This window comes from Chenopodium album, chromosome 9, assembly GCF_948465745.1.
Source record: "Chenopodium album chromosome 9, dcCheAlbu1.1, whole genome shotgun sequence".
NCBI classification, from domain to species: Eukaryota; Viridiplantae; Streptophyta; class Magnoliopsida; order Caryophyllales; family Amaranthaceae; genus Chenopodium; species Chenopodium album.
In genome coordinates this window covers 67,082,201-67,102,866 of record NC_137842.1, presented here as the reverse complement: position 1 = coordinate 67,102,866, position 20,666 = coordinate 67,082,201, and the positions used below count along the sequence as shown (strand labels likewise).

Here is a 20,666-nt window from a genome sequence, read left to right as displayed (position 1 = left end):
AAAAAATCAATAGAATTATATTAATAATGGTTAAGAAATACTTTGTACTCCGTAATTGTGTCATTGTCTAATAGGCGAGAAGACGGGAGTTCATTAGTAAAATAATACTATTTGGGATCAATATAAAAATTTATGATAATGTGTTACAGTACTTTACCAAAAATTTAGACAAAGAACAAAAGTGTCAACGTTGTTGCCGTTTTAATGAAATACCCATTTTGCCCCTACTTTGTGGTACCAAGAAAGTGAGAAAACTATCACGTGGCAGGAAAAAGTTGGGGGTATATATGGTGTAACGCTGTTGAAAGTGGTCTATTTACACTTTAGTTAGTTTTTACTGTTTTAACCGTCTGATTAAATTTTTTATCCATTTGATTGGTGTAGTGGGGCCAGGTTCACTGAGTTTAACATGGGTGCGTTTGTAGAGGAAAAAACCTTTGTTTACTTCCATGAATATTGATGTGGTGGAGTATAGATGAAGGAGGACTCGTGTATGGAAGAATGTGAGAGACTGAGAGGTGTGAGTTAATGAATGTTGTTTCTTGCATGTTATTTTTGTTACCGTTACACACAGTAGTTGAGGGGTAAATTTGTCTTTTCATGTTCTTGGAAGGTTTTGCCAAATTAGAAGGGTTTTGTTTTTTTGGTGTTGCCAAAATTAAAATTATTCTTCTCGTAGAAATAATAAAACTAGTACAAAATCAATGGAGTATGAAACAAGAAAAACAAAATGACAAAACAAAAAATGTTAGATTAATATATACTCTGTATCATTATTCATTTGTACGCGATAAGATAATTTGTTATTACTTAAAGGTTATTAAACTATGTAACAATTTTTATTTTTAATATAATTATTGGTTGGGATAGACCTGCAGTCTTACAAATATCATCACCGAGCTAAATATATAGACAAAATTTCAAGTCAGCAACTTTGCGAATATGTAATAAGATTGTGTATACGAGTATATATTAGTTTGGTGTATTATAAACATACATGTAGACGTAGCTAATCAATAATGGTGTTATAGACTTATAGATTGAACAATTGACATAAAAGGTTGTCATGGTTCTCAGGTTGGTGTATGGTATGTACTATGTAAACCTTCATGACCAAATCAATAATAATGTTATGGATATAGATTAGGTGCATCTTCTTTTTCAAACCAAAAAATCATTTTATGCTAACAAATTTTAATTATTGCTAGGCTAATCATTTTCTTTTAAAAATAATGCATTTGTACTATAGTCAACAACATTTGAAGGCTAAATTGGCCGAGGAAATGCACATGCATTATTTCTCTATTTGCTTATATAACTAATATAAAAAGTTGTGACATTATTCCTCGACATTTAATTATTTAAATTAAATTTAACTAAGTGAAAAGCAAATTAGTTTAAAATACAATCAAGTGAAAAGCATACCAAATCATTAAGGTTCATGTGTGTAGGTTGTAACTACTATCGATTCAAGTAAAAAGGCCTAGATCAAAGGGAAAAAGGCACCTTTACTAGGAACATATTATTATAACTTGGAAAAAAAAAAAAAAGGTGAAGAGAAGCCGTGATCTCAGCATTGATAGATGGGTTACTTCAATTTGAACATTCATAATTTTGACGTTGAGATTTTTATTGTATTGGTAGTTTGGTACAATGCCTTAAGCTTTCAACGCATCCACACATTCATATATTAATGAAGTAGCGATGTATTGGACCAACTAATTCATTAAGCAACGATATAGAGGACCAACTAATACAATTGGTACGTGTAGTTAATGATAAGGATTGAGCTGATTGATGTATGACTAATCTAACCATTGTGTCTTAAGATCAATCATAAGTCCACACTTTGGGTGATATTTCTTAATCTTATATTTTCGGCTTGTTTTAAAAGGATTCGACTTCTAAGGATGTAATGTAAAAATTGTGTGAGTCACATCCAGTTGAGTCATTCATCTTACATTTATCGTTCCCTAACACTTTCAAAGTTCTAATTGACTTGAATTGCATGTAAGGAGAATGTAAGAATTATGTAGAGTCGGGTATATATGCAAAGCAGCTCCCAAAATCCTTGGATCGTAATCTATAACATCGATCAATCTCTCAAAAAAAAAATCATATCGGCGTGTAAACATGTCACACGGATCAACTAGACGTCTAGGCTCCCATAAATAAAAATTAAAGTTGTGAGATTTAATCTTTCCTCCACTAAACCAAACCCTGATTGGAATAATGTAAAAACACCTCTATGCACATGTGTGTCCACAATGCTAAAAGCCATGTATACCAAAAATCTTAACAAAATCTATCAAAAAAAGTTTGTAAGTTGTAACCAAAGAAATTAAAAAAGAGATATAGACGTACTCTTGATAAAGATGAGATCCAAAAAAAATGAATTAAAAATAGCAATAACTAGTCTTCCTAAACTTGCCCCAATTCTTAAGGGGGATGTTGGGAAATAATCAAAATTCCCTATTTTATACTTGGCATTAAACCTTAAAGTGAGAATTAAGATGAAAGTGAGAGATCAACAAGTCAACAACTCCACCGGCTTAACAATGAGTGCTTACCGTTTAATCTTTGTGTTAAACTTAGCTTTGACCATCATATATATAGTGTTTTTATGATTAATTTAGTGTTTTTTATGCAATGGGTCAAAGTTTGAAGCAAAAAAAATATTACGGAATTAATTGATGCATAAACATTCTTTAATTAATGGATAGAGTAGTGGAGATGGACTAAAATGATGTAATCAACTTTTGAGAAGTAAGGGCTTGTTCTCTTCCGTTGAAATTCAGTTCAGTTCAGTTCAGTTCAGCTCTTAATTTACGTCTAATGATATTGCTAATAATATAAAGTCAAATTTCATTCTTTTAAGCTCTTATTACAACGACAACAACAATAATAGTAATAATAATAATAATAATAATAATAATAATAATAATAAGTAATAAATAATAATAATCATCAATAAATAATAATAATAATAATAATAATAATAATAATAATAATAATAATAACAATAATAATTGAAATAATAATAATCAATAAATAATAATAATAATAATCATCAATAAATAATAATAATAATAATAATAATCAATAAAAAATAATAATAATAATCATCAATAATTAATAATAATAATAATAATAATAATAATAATAATAATAATAATAATATGTACATTTGTATATACACACATGTATAGTAATAAATAATCAATAAATAATCAAAGATCACTAATCCGTAGTTAAAAATCACTAATTAATAAGTTCAGTTCAGTTCAGTTCAGCTCAGCTCAGTTCAGTTCAGCTCAGCTCAGTTCAGTTCAGTTCAGTTCAGCTGAGTTCAGTCAATCGGAACAGGCCCTAAGTCTAACTTGTGAATATGATAGGGGTACATTATATACCAGCTATAGTTACCAAACAAGATTTTGTTCATTAGAAAATTAATTACTTCAGGGTTCGTTTGAAATCATTGTGGTTTTCTGCTTTTTGGTTTTTTGTTGTTCTAAATCATATGATATATTTCATATAATGAATAAAAAATTAGTCAAACTTATTAAAATCATAAAAATTTTAAAAACTGACAACAGAAAAGTAGAAACACCTTTTTTCTTGTTTCTTGTTTCCTATTTTTGATTTTAAAAAAGACTAGAAACCGAAAACAAAAACAATGCCAAACAAGCCTTACTAATCAAAATGGTTTTTACGTAAAATAAATTTTTATTCTTAAATTTGAGATCGAGTTTGGAACAATTAAACAATAAGAGTAAGTGGCAAATGGTTAGATCATGATAATTAAAAAGACTATACACCTTTGCTTATAAATCAAGAAGATTAACCACTAATTACTTTCCATAATACTTTTGCTACACACAAAATTGTACTTTGAGGTCACTTGCATGCTTATTAGTGGTAACTTACCAACTATTTCTGATAGTTATTGGAGAAAGATATTATAGTTGTAATAATTAGGTTTACCCACCACACTTAGATGTTTATATATGAAGATTATGTGATTTCTCTTCGTAATTCAAAGCTTAGCTAACATCTTAGTATTAGTGCTCCATTTCACTAATTACTAATTACTACTTACTACTTTCTCTTCATAATTAAAAGCTTAGCTGATATAATTGTATTAGTACTCCAATTCACTAATTACTACTGTAATTACTACAAACTTAGTACTTACTAGTGTTCGTTGTCTTTTGTCAATTAACAACAATTGTCCAACCAAAGGAGAAACATTAGCTCTGATCATATAATAATCTAATTAATTTGGCTAATCTTATTATAGTCTAATCTGTCAATATGAGTGGTCAGTTACACTGATTTCAAAGTTAACTACTACGAAGTAAAAAGTATGTTGGAAGGATTGTTATTAATCAATTAATTTAATTCAATAAACCCATTTTAGTAGTGTACGTGTTCTTCTGCATTGGCTCTATGACTTGTTCATGTCATTTTGTAGTTTGTCTAATAATGTTTGATTATATATGCATGAATTTTGGAGAATAAAGATTAACAAAAAATCAAACAAAAATACACAAATCTACATTGTTGACTCACAATGTATTTCTTGGTATGTTTGTTATATGAAGTGTGAGAGATTTAGTAAAAATATGAGGAGTTTATATATGGTACTCCCAAAGGATACCGTTTTAGGTTGTTTATAGAGGGCAAATAATTAAGACGTGTTCTAACAAATGTTCACTTTTATTTAATTTGTGTTTAGTTTGTTTACTTGTAAATTAGTTTTGGTGATTTATTGAAGAATTTAAATAACTTTTATTGAAGACAATTTTGTAAATTGGTGTTTATAGACTAATAGACGACGTTTAAGTAGAGTTTTTGGTGTTCTTTAAAAAAAAAAAAAACTTTTCGAATTTTGTATGTACAAAGAGAGCCTTAGGCCCTTAGTATGTAGTTTTTACATCATTGCTCTTCTTTTAAATGTTTCATGAACAATCGAGACAACATCATTACAACATGCTCCAGTAAATACAAGTAAACTAACTTAGGGCTTATTCTGATTGACTGAACTGAGCAGAACTGAACTGAACTTATTGGAGCTGAACTGAACTGAATATTTTATGAGAGAAGAAAATTAAAAACTGAACTGAATTTAAAACAATTTGAAGACAACGGACCCTTAGTTATGTTTTGAATATTATATTTAAAAAAAACTAAAATTAAACATTAAATTCCTGCATCATCAACCTCCTTTTAAATGTTTGCGTGTATGATAACAATTCAAAAATTAACTAAGGAAAAAAGCTTTAACCACTTGACATATCCTTGACTCTCAAATTTTACACAAAGATTAGGAGGATATTTATACGTTTGTGAACCTTATAACTTTCCAATACTATTTCTGAAAGATCAAATCACAGGAAGTATTAAAAAAAGGAAAGGTGAAAGGGCCTCAATCATGTTCATGACTTCATGAAGCTTCGTCGCCGACCAAAGAGGTACTCAATGGGCCAATCAGCACAAAACAAATTAGCTTTTAAAGAATAATTAGGCCCATGATGCTCGGCCCATTTTGGCCCATGGTGCATGTAATAACAATTGAACATCTAATCATACTCTGCACTTGTTTAATTGTTTTTGATATTTTATTTATGTTAAACTAATTACTGGTCTGGGCAATCAGAGGGGGCCTTCCATCGGGGCCAGGCCTCCCGTAAATTATTGTAATTAATTAGTCAATAAACTTAAATAACCTATATTTACTCATAAAATATTGGTGTACGAAGATTAGTTTTGAGTAAGAGGTAAACTTTTTAAATACCGGCCCTTCTAATATTTTCGGCCAAGATCCGCCACTATGGGCAATGCCCAGATCACTATAAATTACGGAATAGTAAGTTTGATAAAAAGCTAAGTTTTTAAGTTAGTGTTCAACAATATTTATAAGTGAATTAAAATATATATTAATAAAGTAAGATTAATGGGCTCTAGTTTTTATTCATTTTACTTTACATAATAAAATAATAACTTCTTGTCAAAATAAAATTAAATACTCCCTAATAACTTGTGTAAATATTACAGAGTATTGTATAATTATTTTATAAGTATTGAATCTAAAAAATTAACATGGAAGGAATCAACAACTATTACTATTAGTGTGTGATTAGTGTCTTACAAATTTAATCATATTTATTGTGCAATTATTTAGGAGTTACATTCTTAAGGAAAATTAAGTACAAAAGTTAAACGAATGAAGCGTTTTAGGATAATGAATGATGACAAATAATGTAGATTTTATAAAGTGTTATTGGACTTGCTATAATATAATACCTCCTCCATTTCTTATTAAAAAACAGGTTTTAAATTTTTAACACTATTTATAAACTTTTCTTTGACTAACATTTGTGATTTATAGAAATAATAATAAATAAAAAAAACCATAGTTTCAATGTGCACTTATTATTAGTGATTAGTAGAGAAAATAATTTTTGCCAAAAAAGTTTAAGTTTTTAGTTTTTGAGGGATTTAAGTAGATGTTGATATATTTTTTGGAGTACATAATTAGGGAAATTAAATCTATTTTCATACCTAATAACATTTAATCGACCATTAATAGCTACTCCAATATCACTCCATTAGTGACCAATGACCACAACTACATTTAGATGAACAAAACTATACTTCTCATTAGTTTATGGCCACAAATTAAAATATTCAAAAAAGCATAACATATCTAAGAATGGATATTAGGCATTTTTTAAAAAAACATCTAACCCAAGATTAAAATAAAGAATCTATTTGATTTCTAAAGTTTAATAATCTAATAATGTAAAGCTAAAAGCATCTAATAATGGCTAATAGAAGTAAATTAAAAAAAGATAAACCCCTAATATTTTCTTTAAATAGAATGATTGACTTTGTTGGCACGAAATGGACAAAAAAACAGAGAAGTGAATAAGGCCAAATGGGTGGTTCATAAAGAAATTTGTGGGCCAGAAAAAGTCCATTGAATTAGTGGATGAAATTGAAGAAAATAGCTTTTACCCAATTTTTATGACTCCGTTCCATCATTTCTTTTTCTTAATCTAGTTTGTGGACATTATTTCAAGTTGCATTAAATTCATGGCACATACATAGTGATTAATCACTCTATTTTCAAGAAACTACTCGATCATTTTCATCTCAAGTTGAAAACCAAAATTTTATAACCACAGTTGAGATTTACAATTTTATGTGGATGTCAATTGTTTTTCACAAGATACAAGATTGGTTATCGTCTGCATCAATACATCTGGCATAACAATATCCTATGTGAGACACAAAATAAAAAACTAAACTATAATCAAACATGAATATGAACAGTAATTGGATTTGTTAATATCCAATGATATTATTCAGTGTATCATATCAAAACAAGTCTCACACCACACAGACCTAGATTATAGCCACCGAGTACATGTGTATTATTATTTCAATATATACAATTGGAAAATAGAATCAAACTCTTGCTTTGTTTATCATATTATGGAAATTGACAATCAAGTTTAATCAAGTTTGATAAGTGTTGATATAAGGTGAAGACAAGTTTAATAAGTTGTTTTTGTTTTTCTTTACAAAAGTTAATAAGTTGTTTTTGTTTTTTTTTTTACAAAAGTTTAATAAGTAATAACTCAAGTAAAGATTTTTTAAAAGATAATTAATTCATGTTTTGGTAACACAATAAAACTAGTACGGAGTATAATTTAAAAATTATTTTACAGAGTATTATTTAGAAGTAGGATTAATGAGAGTAGAGCAAACTCCAAGTGGTTCCGTTTTATAGTGCCATATCAATAAGTGTGTGGTATCTCATCAGAGACAATTATGTTTATTACACTCTGGTAACATACCAATCAAACATTTTTTTTTTTTAAAAATTATCTTCAATCAATACCAACCAACCAAATAGATATTTTTAGAATATTTCATATTGGATTAAATATATATATTTTTTTCACTTTTCCTTTTGGACATCATAATTAGAATAATCTGTTTTGGATTGATTGATTTTTACATTCTTAGGGTCCTTATTTAGCTATTACAAGGGTTTAAGGACCTATTTTCTTCAGCTTAATTTCAGTTCATTTCAATTCAGTTCTCAATTTTTTTCCCTCATAAATAGTTCAGTTTATTTCAGTAAATCAGAAAATACCCTAAATTGACAAATAAGATAGTTAAAAAAAAAAATGACAAATAAGAACCCATCTATTTTTTTCTTTACCATTGTGTATGCTCTAATTGCCACAATTTTTTGTTTAGCCATTGATGAAATTTAATTTGCCATGTATAATTAATAAATAAAATAGATTTTTTTTTTTAAAAAAGGGATATTCTTATTTTCAGTTTATAGACGTACCATCAATTACATCATTCCCTTTCTTCTTTCGATCCTCCGAAAAAGAAGCCAAAGGAAAATACAACAAAGAGACAAGACAATTGAAATTAGAGAGAGAAACTAGAGAGAGAATTTGAATTTTCTGGAGTAGTCTTTTATTACTTCTCGTATCAGTGAGTGGGTTCTGAAACATCCAACAATCTGGTACTGTCACCACCTATTTCTTCCAACTCAACCATCTGTTTCTTCTTTTAGATAAATAATTTCATCATTTATCTGTAACTTTTACTTAATTTTATTATAACCCTTCTTCTTCAATCTGCCATTTCCATCAAATACAACCCAAAGTTTCAATCTTTATTGATTTTTTGAATTGCCCATCATCAAATCCATGGAAATTCCATCCAAAAATATGATTTTGTGATACTTGAAGCTCAGAATTTGGAGAAAGAAAGAGGGAAAAATGAGGACTTTGTGTGATGTTTGTGAAGGTGCTGCTGCAATCTTCTTTTGTGCTGCTGATGAGGCTGCGCTTTGCCGTGCTTGTGATGAGAAGGTACTTTCTTTTATCTGGGTTCTTTTGATTTTTTGGTAACTTTGATTAGTCTGTATTAATTTGATTGTTGTTGATTTAATGATTTTTTGATGGGGTTTTGATTAATTGCCACTTTAATTGCCTTACCAATTTTAATGTATTCATTAGATTTAGTGATTTAGCTTAATTGGTAATTTTTTGGGTTTGTGTTCAAAATCTAGTATTCAAATTAGGTAAGTGGAAAAATCAAGCTTATCCAAAGTGATTTTCTTTTTTTTTTTTTTGCTTGGTGATGTAGAGAGAGCAACTAACATGCAAATGATGTAGACGAGATTCGATCTTAGGCCATCCATATCTATACAAGTTAATGGGTGCACTATGTGAGGTTGGAAATTCTAGTGGTTCTAGAAAGTTTTTGATATGATTACCCAATAGGTTGTTTGGGAAATTTTTTTAATAAGGATTTCTAAAGTATAACCTGTAGTCCAGTACCTGTACTTCGTAGTAATGTGATTTTTTCAGAAAATACTGAAATTAGGCTTAAGCTGTAATCTTGTATTACCGTATTTAGCTATCCCTTTTGATTCGAAAAATCCACTTGCAACCTATCACATTTTGTGATGTGTCTGGCGGAACAAGATCCCATGTGTGATTTTTCACAAGAGCATTTATTTCCTCATCCATAGCTTTCCTCCAGACAGGGCTTTTTAGAGCTTGAGTGATGTTTTTAGGTACGTCGACAGTGACAACTTCAGCATTTAAGTTGAGCTTGTCGATTGGTTTTCGAATGCCATGTTTGAGACGGGTGGACATTTGATGTGTGGGTTTAGGAGAAGATGGTTCAGAGTAGGACGGGGTATTGTTCTGTGGATTAGAAGGTGATATGATGGGAGAAGATGGTGTGTCATTATAGTTTGGTGTAGTATGTTCAGTTTCGTCAGCGGTAGAGGAATGTGAGTGGAGTGGAGAAGGTGTAGTACGTGGAGTAAGTGGTTGGGATGGAGGAGTTAATATTGATAAAGTTAGAGGGGCCCATTCCTCTAGTAATGTAGGCAGAGAGATTGGGGTAGTAGTTTTCTCAGAGAAAGGAAATTTATTTTCAATAAAATGCACATGCCTAGATGTATATATTCGGTGGGAATCTAACTCCAAGCAATAGTAGGCACTTTGAGTGGGGGAGTAGCCTATAAAGACACAAGGTTTTGATTTTGGGTCTAATTTGTGGGAAGTATATGGCTTTAACCATGGATAACAAAGACAGCCGAAACTCCTAAGTTTTGTGTAATTCGGTTGAGTGCCGAATAACTTGTAGTATGGAGATTCATTGTTAAGAGTGGGTGTAGGCAAACGATTTATGAGATAAGCAGCGGTTGAACAAGCATGAGACCAATATTCAAGTGGCATATTGGCATGAGATAAGAGAGATAGAAATGTCTCAACAATGTGACGATGACGGCGTTCGGAGTAGCCATTATGTTGGGGTGTATGAGGAGGAGTTGTAAGATGAGAAATCCCGTCGATAGATAAATATTTTTGTAAAGACTCATATTCCCCCCCATTATCAGAGTAAAGTGTTTTGAGAGGTAGTTGAAAAAATTTCTCAACTAGAGCTTTATACCGAATGAACACATATTTCGTGTCAGATTTTTTTCTTGAGATTGTAGAGCCAAATATATTTGGTATAATGATCAACAAATATGACATAATATTTGAATCCATCGTGGGAATAGACGGGGGAGGTCCATAAGTCAGTATACACATATTCAAGGGGAGCAGTAGACTTTATAGAAGATATAGAAAAAGGAAGACGATGACTTTTATTGCAAGCACATGAATTACAATCTAAGGTAGAAATACTAGCAACATTGAGTTTATTTTTAGATATAAGTTGCCTAAAAGCATTTTTGGACGGATGTCCTAGACGATGATGCCAATCAAGAGGAGTGGTTTTTGTGCTTGTATAGACCTTAGGAGAATGTGCTTGAACTTCATAAACATTTGACTTAGTTGGCCCCCGGAAGAGAGATTCCCCCGTTTTGAGATCCTTCACAAGGAAAGAATTGGATGAGAATATAACAGAGACATTATTATCTTGACATAATTGAGATATAGAAATGATATTTTTAGATATGGCAGGAACAACTAGAACATTATGGAGTTTAAGAGAGGAAGAGAGATCTATAGAACCATAGTGATTTATTTTAAGACCCGTACCGTCACCAATGACTAGTTCTTCAGTACCATCATAAGGAGCATGGAGAGAGAGATTATTGAGGTCTGAAGTAACGTGATGAGAGGCTCCACTATCAAGCAACCAAGGGGACGTGGAGGTGGAGGCAACAAGTTCACTAGTGTGTGCTTGCGGTTTGGAGTAAGGACGATTTTGTTGCATTGGTGGTTGAGGAGGAGGTGTGGCAGTAGGGAATTGTTGTTTAAACAAGGAGCAATGGGAAACAACATGCCCTTGTTCTCGACACCACTGACATTTGCCGAGAAAGGGACGAGGTTGTTTGTTATAAGTGGTAGGTGTAGGGAGGATACCTGATGCATTGTTGCGGCTATAGTTGCGATTCTGGTTCCTTGTGGTAGTAGCAAAGGCAGTGGCAGGGAGGGATGTGTCTGCACGAGCTTGTTGAATTGCTAGCTCCTTGTTGATTAGCTTTTCATGTAGCTCTTCAAAGGAGATGGGGTGTCCCTAGCATTCACTGATTCAATGACAGAGGTGTATGAGTCATCTAAACTAAGGAGTATTCGATCAATTATATCTTCATGCTCCATCTTCTTGCCAAGGGCAGCAAGTTGATCTACACAAGCCTTGACAGATTGCATGAACTCGGTGATGGTTCGGTTGCCTTTAGTGATGCGGTTGAACTGATCTTTGAGTTGCTTAATGTGACCACGGCTAGGTGTGGCGTATGTCTTGGCAAGAATGTCCCAAAGTTGCTTAGAGCTTCGGGCTTCGGAGACAAGAGGGTATTGGTTTTGTGAGAGGGTGCCAATTAAAGCACCTATTAGAAGCTTATCCTGACGAGTCCAAAAGGAAAAGTCGGGATTGAGTTTTTCCACACCATCAGTGGTGATAGTAGGAGGAGGGCAAGGGAGAGTGCCGTCAACTGGTAGAGATCATGACCAACTAGAATGGCCTCAATTTGCATTTTCCATGAAAGATAGTTCGTAGCGGTAAGCCTGATGGCATTGTTAATGTTGAGAAAGGTGAATGGTTTTGTGGGATCATTGCCATTGGGAATTTGATAGGAGGTGTTGGGGTTTGATAGAGCCATTGAAGTAGGAAAAAAATTGAATTAATTTGAGTTTTAATTTGGATCAAGCGACTGATACCATATAAAGAATGATGGAAGAAGAATACTTTTCTCATTGAATATTCACAAAGTATATATAGTAGTACAAGAGTTAACTAAATACGGTAATACAAGATTACAACCTCTTGAATCAAGGAGGATAATGTCAAAGGAATAATTACAGCTATGATAATGGAATTGAATTCCTTAAATCAAGGCATAGCTACAGCTCATGATTATGCTGCTAATATTGTGTTTGACTTTAGATTGTCAATCACAATCCTTTACATAAGCTATCCGGGAAGAAGAAAGTTCGGGCCACATACAATGCTATATTTGGCATTTGCATACAGTAAGGTTAGTTTGGCTTGTCGGTGGCTGTGGTGTTTATGGGAAGTTTGAATTGAATGTGACATGTGGTTGCACATGTTGAGTTTCGAGTCAGCCCGGAGTTGTGTGGAGGGAAAATCTTGAATGTGACTTGTTTCAAGATGTGGAGGATTCCATTAAACTGTCTCTTTTATGGTATAAGATGTGGGGTGGAGGCAGGGTGTTTGGTGGGGATAATTGGGTTAGGGTGTTTTGCTGTCATTTGTTGTGTATTTTCTGGTTAAGGACCAGCTGATGGGATCAAATGTCTTCCATCAACTTTGCTTGATGCTCCTGACAAAAGCTACATTCTCACATAGAAGCGTATGTTTTGTTATATAATCTCCTCAGTCTGGAAGCATTGTTGTTACCAGGTGTAATTTAGGAGCTTGAATAGGTCTAAGCTACATTTTTGCTTCTTTGGCCATCTGGAGTTCCATTTGTTTGCATTACCTTTGCTCACCGGAAAAGAATATTCGGTGTTATATTTAGGTTCTATCCTACGGACTTGGGGCCAGTGGCGGATCCAGGATTCCAAAGTAGGGGTAGCACTAAATAATAGGGAAAAATAATATACAGCTACTAGCCTACTAACTTGAGACTAAAAAAAAAGAGCTAAATTTAAGCTGGTAATAACACGCCAAGTTTTTTGCTTAATGTAATGGGATTTTGTAGAAAAAGTTACCATCAATTTTTCAAATAACTATAGATTTTGCACCAAGTTATTATTACGGATAAAATTATGTACAATATATATCAAAATATTTGGTATTACAATCAAATAAAATTAGTCAAATTAATAAGAAATAACTAATTTTCTTCACGAACAAATTTTATTCCATACTATTAATTGTTTTTAACCAGTTTTTTATGAGAGTTAGAAAGTAATTTGGAGATAAAAAAAAATAATAATAAAGCATTGATGGTTTTCAAAAAAAAAAAAAAAAGTCATATAAATGAACTGAAAAAAAAACATTGTGGGTTAGGGGGAGGAGATTCGAACCTAAGACTCCAAGGATACTAGAAAGTTTAAACTTCCTACATAGCAACCACTGAAGCACCTTCAATAATGTTGTCAAGTTAGCATTTTTAATCTTTATAAGCTATTTTACAGAAGGCCTTTTTGTAAACAATTTTTTTTTTTTTTTTTTTTTTTTTTTTTTTTTTTTTTTTTCCGGGGGTAGCACGTGCCCCCCCGGGTCACTACGTGGATCCGCCAATGCTTGGGGCCCTATTTCTTTTGTGGAACTCGTCAAAAGGATGTTTATTCTGGTTGACCGCTTTTGGTAGTTATCAGTAAATGTAAAGTAGGATTAATTTAAAAAGATTCTTGTAAGTTATAACTTATAAGCGGTGTTCTTCCTCACACCTATTCACTTAGCCTTATCTCTCGCTTTGGTTCCATCTTTTCCTCCAGCTTCTTTTTACTCCCTCCTCCCGTTCTCTTCTCCTTTTCTTTTCTTTCCCTATTGTAGTTTGTGGAAGCATTTTGCTTGAAGTTCAATTTTGATTTGGCAAATATATATAGTAACAGGCATTGGCAAAGATAGAGGAAGAGATTAGAGAAATGTATTTTTCAACTTTGTGTTTTGACTTTTGACGTATAAGCTGTGTGATGGCAGTGCATTCTGATTACCTGTAGTATGAAACCTACAATTATTTGTAGCTTGAATCATCCACAGATTCCTTGTTGTTTACTTCAGATGATTTTGATGTGAAAGTAAATCTACTGATCTCTGTGCAAATAGCATAAATTCTAGTGTTACTGCAACTTAAGAAGAATTAGACCTCTATAGCCAACCATTCAGAGTAAAAATTTGAACCCTGGGAATATAAACTATAAAGAGTTAAAGATAGGTTTTTTAATTAATCGATACTCCATCTGTACCTGAATAAAATTCTTATTTATATGGGGTGTAATTTAGGAGATAACTTGTAGTGGAATTATTAAGGTGAATAAAAAAAGATGTTGATGGTGATAGAATATGAATATATTCTTCTTGAGTAAGTCCAGCAAAACAATATTGATTTAGGTGCCTTTTTTTTTTCCTTAATTCTGAGAAAATATAATCTTAGTTTCTTCTTTCAGTACTTTAGTGTCAGAATTATGCTTTGGAAATGGAATTGGTCTTGTTTATCCTTCTCCTAATCAGTGTTTTCTCTTATTTTCGGAATAAAAAAAAAAAAATTTATTTTGTAACAGAGGTCTAAGGATGTATTACCTATTATTCATCAAATCAAATTGAATAAATCTATATGGACTGATTTGAGTGAGCATATTTTATGCTCATAGTATGCTTGATAAATAAATCAGTTATTAGTGGAAAAAATTAATTAAATTATAATTAGTAATGAGGAAGAATGAACAGCAGTTAAGGAAGAAAGGAGGAAGATGCACAGTGTGCATGTGACATACATGAAAGATTGGGAAAGTTAGTAAGTGGCAAAATGGCATGGAACTTAACTAATTGGCTGGTGTATTTTAAATAGAATAGGAATAATTTTTTTTTGGCTGTTGTCTCACAAAATTCATGTTTTAAAAGGTATTTTCTGACAAACTAATACAGTACTATTTTGTTACCAAATACCTAATACAGCAAATTTCTGTTTTGCTGTTGAGAAGACTGATCTTACTTCATAGCCTTAAAAACCTTTTATTTCAGCTTATTGTTTTTTATACTGAGTATCTTTCTTTAGAGTCTAGACTAGTGTGTTAATTTACAGTTGAGAGCTTTGATATTTTTATTATGGATCATATATTCATATTGGAGCAATACTTGATGTACAAAAGAATTCCTTTTTTAATATATAATTTTAATGAGTTGGAGTGGCAGGTTCATATGTGTAACAAGCTTGCTAGTCGACATATACGTGTTGGACTTGCTGCCCCGAATGCTGTACCAAAATGTGACATTTGCGAAAATGCACCTGGTGGGTAGCTTTCTGCATCAGAGTGGTGTTTTTGTTTTCCTACTGTAGAGTTGATTGATTAGCCCATGTATGCAGCTTTCTTTTATTGCGAGATTGATGGGAGTTCGCTTTGCCTGCAATGCGACATGGTTGTTCATGTTGGCGGTAAAAGAACTCACAGACGATATCTCTTATTGAGGCAGAGAGCAGAGGTCTGTGTCTCAATGCTGATTACTGATTAGTGTTGGTCTGCTTGTTGCATCTTTTCTTTTCTTAGGGATTTTGTTTTAATTTACTTAAATTCCGTCACTGATGGGTATTTGCATGTAGTTTCCAGGGGATAAATATGTCAATGTTGAAGACATGAGCTCACAAGGGACACAAGGTGATCAAATGGAAGTTAGGAGGGAACCAAATCAATCATCTGACGCAATTGTGATGGAGAAGGAGCAAAATCATGTAGTACATGTAGATGGTAATGGTGTTTCTGATGCTCAAATGGATAACAAAATGATTGATCTTAATGCCAGACCCCAAAGGACTTCTGGGCAGTCTCCTAACAATAACCAGGTGCATGTCGCGACTCGTTTATAATAATTTGCCTTTTTTAAATAATATAAAATATGTTGCTGATAACTGGTATTCCTCTGGCTGATTAAGACACAGGGAATGGACTATGTTCCTGGAACTAATGGTGATTCTGCAAGTGTTGTTCCTGTTAGATCTTTTAAAAGTGAGCCGGAAAAATGAATCAGGTTATTACTACTTATAACTGTAATTTGCTAACTAAATATCATGGTGTTTCTTTAATGTCGTGTTTTCAGTGGTGATCTTGGAAAATGTCACTTTTTGAAATAATGGTTCATGAGCTCCAGTTGTGGCAAATTGTTGGAATTTAGAACCTTGGCTGGTCTCTCTCTCTCTCTCTTTCTCTTTTTTTTTTTTTTTTTTTTTTTTGTGTGTGTGTGGGGGGGGATAAGGAATGGAATTTGTACTTGCTACCTATTGTATACCGGCCCTCAACCTGATTGTTTTAGCAGCTCTTAGGTTGAACATTTTTTAGGAAGATGTATGAAGTTACATTTACTAGGAAGTGCAATAAGCTGCTTGGTTGGTCACGTGAAGTTCCACCTGCTTGAGGGGCCCTAGGTCACTAACTACATTTTTGCCTGCCAAACAAACTTCTCATTCTTCCACTTCTTAGGAGCTTCTACTTCCCATGTCAACCAAACAAGCACCTTTCCATTTTCATGTATGAACCTTTTGTCTGATTCTTTCCTTCCTCTAAAGCAGATAAATAGAACGTATAGTATGCGAATTTTAATAATTAATATGGGAGTGGTGGGAAATTTATTTTGATTCAAGTATCTGCTATAGTTTGGAGTCTTAGAACTGGTAGCTTACTTCTGCATTTTGCCTGTAATTTCTAAGCAATGACTGATAGTTTATCTTCCTTTTGAGATTGCATACCGAGTCTAAGAATAATCTGATTGCTATCTTCATTTTCAGATCGCAAAATGCAAATATGCTTACTGAAGGCCCCATAATCCTGATTATACCTTGGGACTTGAAGTTTATTCTTGCATGTAAAATTGTAAAAAGCCAAAGTCATAGGCTTTAAAAAAACATTCATATGAAGTCCCTTATCTTGGCATGCCCCTGAGGACAAACTCCATAACTTAAACTGGGTGTTCTTTGTAAGTAAAGTGGATTCACTGTGGCCATTGTTACCATCGCTGAAGTAAGTGATTACGGATAAATGATATTGCTCAGGCTGAAACTCCATATATGTGTACAGGTGTGAATTGTTACACACCGGTGAAGATGAGAGAAAGTAACCACTTTATAAGCTGTTGGAGTTGCTCCCTTCATTGATTTTTGGGATAAAACCTTAATTAGGCTTATAAGTGGTTTTATTTTCCTCTTTCTTCATAGACATGGCTCAGCTCCAATTCCAATTTTCTCAAAATTTAACATTGTATGGTCTAGGTTCAAGTAAAAATGTTTTCAGCAACAAAATTTCATCTAGTATACAGTGTTTGAAGCATCTGCTATAATTCTTTATAATGATAAAGTGTTCAAGTCTTGGTAGCAAAATTAAGTAACTTAGACATCATTAGTATGACAAGGGTCGGGCATGGTGCTCACAGTTTTCATCAGCTCCTTCATTCTGCATCATTTATTTTTCTCGAGTTATGGCATGAATCCACGACTCTTTGAACCTTCGAACACTTGAAGATTTTTGAGCCTTCGAGCATGTACTTGGAAGGGGTAACTGCTAGTCTGGTACCGTGGTTCATGATCTCTTGAAGCAGACCAATTAAGTTAGTGAAAAATGAGCTGAAAGAGATACTCACAAAATCAATTGTGTAACAGAACTTACAGTGTTAGAACATGCAACCTCTTAAGTCAAAGCCTAGACCTGCAACCCATAACATGGCTGCCCAAAATATACATGGCCTCACATTTGGCCCGCAGTCGGACCACACAAGGTAGCCAACACAACCCATAGCAAGACCTGGCCCTGCTTGCTCCCACAGTGCAGCCCACACTCATGTACAGAAGATTTATATCGCTATTGACAAGAGGAGAGATCAGGAGACTAGCTTTTGTCGATTGTTTTAGCATAGTATCTCTGATCTCGTATCTTTATCCCATTTTCTAATCCCTAAACTCTCATTCCTACATAACACGTTCTGTGTATGTCATAGTTATGCCACATTCCATGTGCAATTTCATGCATGCTAAATCCAATCAATGTGGCAAAATTACGATGTACAAATAAAAATTGTGACGCTAAATCAATGTTAAAATTTCATAATTTCTCCCAATCTTAATATTTTTGTAAAACAAGGATTATATATTCAAACTATTTTTCAAAAACAAAAAATGAATTAAAAAAAAAAAAAAATTTCACTCTATTACGTAACCTTCACTTTCAGACTACTGACCTGTCTGACCACATATCCAATGTATAGTTATGAAGGTTTAGAATCTGAATCTTTAGTTGATAAAATTCTGTCTTGGAATTTAGCATCTAAGAAAAATCCTAGATGCTTGCTAATTCAATTAGCATATGATCAAATAAGACAGATTGTAACCTTTTAAAGCTTTTATTATTTGATCATACTTATACATAGAATTGAAGGATAACATTTATATAACATTGATCGATTGAGCAGAGAGGCATGTCTGCCGGATAGGTAGAGCGATGGGTTGTTTTGCAGGGTTTATGGAGGTGATAAGGCTTAGGACACCCAAAGGTCATTACCTAAGAGCTGATGAAGACCGTGTATCGGTTGCCCTTAGTAAGCCATGTTCAAATGTTCCCCTTTCAAAAATACTGAGTGGAAAGTGGAGTGGTTAGAGGACGGAAAATGCTGTCTCAAGAGCATGTATGAAAAGGTGCTGGCTGTTGGAAATTGTTTGTTCATTATTCAAGAGTCATGTCCTGTGTCAGATGGTGCCGGTGATTGGCTCCTCCAAAATATGAATATTGATGATAATGAGTTTCAGGCGAAGCTCAAACATGTCAATGACAGTAGGTATCTAGAGACTACTGATAATGGAGTCTGCTTAGGCTCTACTGATAGGGGTTATGTTCGTTCTAAATTATGGACTGTAGAGGTTGTTAAGGGTAACAACAATAGCGAACAGAAGATGAACAGCGAGCAGCACTTGTTGCAGCGTACAATCTCTGAACGTGATTTGCTTGTGGAGCAGTGGCTGCAGGAGCAGGAGCAGAAGCAGAAGCAGAAGCAGCAGCAGCTGCAGCAAAAGTGGAAGCAGGATCAGCAGCTGCAGCAAAAGTGGAAGCAGGATCAGCAGCAGCAGGCCAGCAGCAGCAGCAATACTTCGTTGCAGGTCCTCCGATGTGTGGCTATGACAAACTTGCAACTCCTCGATTGATGCCTTACACTTCAGCTTGTATATCGCAGTCTAATTGGCCTGTACAACAGCTTGATCATGCAGAGCAGCTACTGAACTGTGAACAATTGCAGAAATCGAACTCTACCAATTATAGTAACACTCCTCTACTTCCTCCTACAACAACTACTACTACAATTACTGCTAGTAAAGAGGTTGCTCCCCTTCCTCCTACAACAACTACTACTACAATTACTGCAAGTAAAGAGGTTGCTGCTGTAACAACGCCTATTAGTCATCATCAGTTGAGCCAACTTACTACATGGAAGGTAGGAGTTGTAGGACAGTTGGTGCTTAACTACTACACCCCTGGGGTTGGTGGTGGTTACTCTCATTATAACTCCGGTCACAACGTTAATCGCTCCGGTACACAGACTAACGGCGATGTAAACGTGCATACTGCAGTTGGTAACACCAGAGACATATCTGTCAACATTAATAGAAAACAGATCTTGATCATCCTCAATTAGTTGTGTTGGATGGCATTAGTATGTAGTTTATGTTAATTCTATAAATAAAGCTACAATCTTGTATGACAATGTTTGCTAAATTTTTCCCTAATCAAAGACTCAAATTAGATGATCAGTTACCACTTACTAGGACATAAGATATGCAGATGCCCTGAAGTTTATTTATTTGTCACTCAAATTGGCTTATGTTTTTTTTTCTTTTTCTTTTTTCTTAATTTTTAAGGAAAAGTTAGGTCAAAATATTATTGCAAATCAAGCTCCGCTAGAGAAGAAACACCGAAAGAGTTCATACAAACCAAGTCTAAATTATTTTGAGTATCCCATCTCACAACTAAGTGGGCTACTGATTTCCGACCCTCTTAACATGAGAGACTGTAAAGTATTTACAGACGAACTAAGCAAAGAATATAATAAATTTTAGTAACTCCAAGATATCATACAAATATTTCCTAAATGAACTTAATTTTTTTTTTTGAAATTAATAGAAATATATAAGATGAATCGAACAAGGCCTCATATGTTTCAAGAACTCATTAGAACTACTCCTCCCTCCGTCCCTAAATTACATTCCTATTTTTAGCATTTATTCCTCACATAATAGAGGAAAACAGAATGTAATTTAGGGAAGCTACGACTCTTTTATCCTCATAATACTATTACAGATAGAAATTGGGACGCTAAATCAATGCTTAAACTTTTACTACTATATATAATTATAATATAATTTCTCCTAACCTAAACATTTTCTTCAATATTTTCTCAAAAAAAACATAATAATCTTGAGTTCTTGACTCTATTATGACTAA

The 20,666-nt window shown here is 33.2% G+C and overlaps 1 protein-coding gene across 3 annotated transcripts; it reads left to right on the top strand.

Moving 5' to 3' along the window:
• The first annotated feature begins 8,396 nt into the window (after window positions 1-8,396).
• On the top strand, window positions 8,397-20,030 carry LOC145558894 (B-box zinc finger protein 19-like). 3 transcript variants are annotated; one of them, XM_081620258.1, is made up of 6 exons: window positions 8,397-8,906; window positions 15,388-15,484; window positions 15,560-15,675; window positions 15,794-16,033; window positions 16,130-16,218; window positions 16,973-17,510. In XM_081620258.1, the coding sequence occupies exons 1-5, from the start codon at window positions 8,814-8,816 to the stop codon at window positions 16,211-16,213; spliced, it is 630 nt and encodes a 209-aa protein (XP_081476384.1). In that variant the 5' UTR covers window positions 8,397-8,813; the 3' UTR covers window positions 16,214-16,218; window positions 16,973-17,510. The 3 variants fall into 3 exon arrangements, with proteins under 3 accessions (XP_081476384.1, XP_081476383.1, XP_081476385.1); XM_081620257.1 differs by having other exon boundaries at window positions 8,399-8,906; window positions 16,124-16,218; XM_081620259.1 differs by lacking the exons at window positions 8,397-8,906; window positions 15,388-15,484; window positions 15,560-15,675; window positions 15,794-16,033; window positions 16,130-16,218 and adding an exon at window positions 16,253-16,373 and having other exon boundaries at window positions 16,973-20,030.
• The last annotated feature ends 636 nt before the right edge of the window (window positions 20,031-20,666 follow it).

What these genes read in the sequence shown, in the direction of transcription:
- LOC145558894 (XM_081620257.1), top strand. Translation starts at nt 8,814, where the DNA reads ATGAGGACTTTGTGTGATGTTTGTGAAGGTGCTGCTGCAATCTTCTTT. An exon ending in TATTGAGGCAGAGAGCAGAG is followed by an intron (nt 15,676 to 15,793) that starts GTCTGTGTCTCA and finishes ATTTGCATGTAG; the next exon opens with TTTCCAGGGGATAAATATGT. An exon ending in AGTCTCCTAACAATAACCAG is followed by an intron (nt 16,034 to 16,123) that starts GTGCATGTCGCG and finishes TGGCTGATTAAG; the next exon opens with ACACAGGGAATGGACTATGT.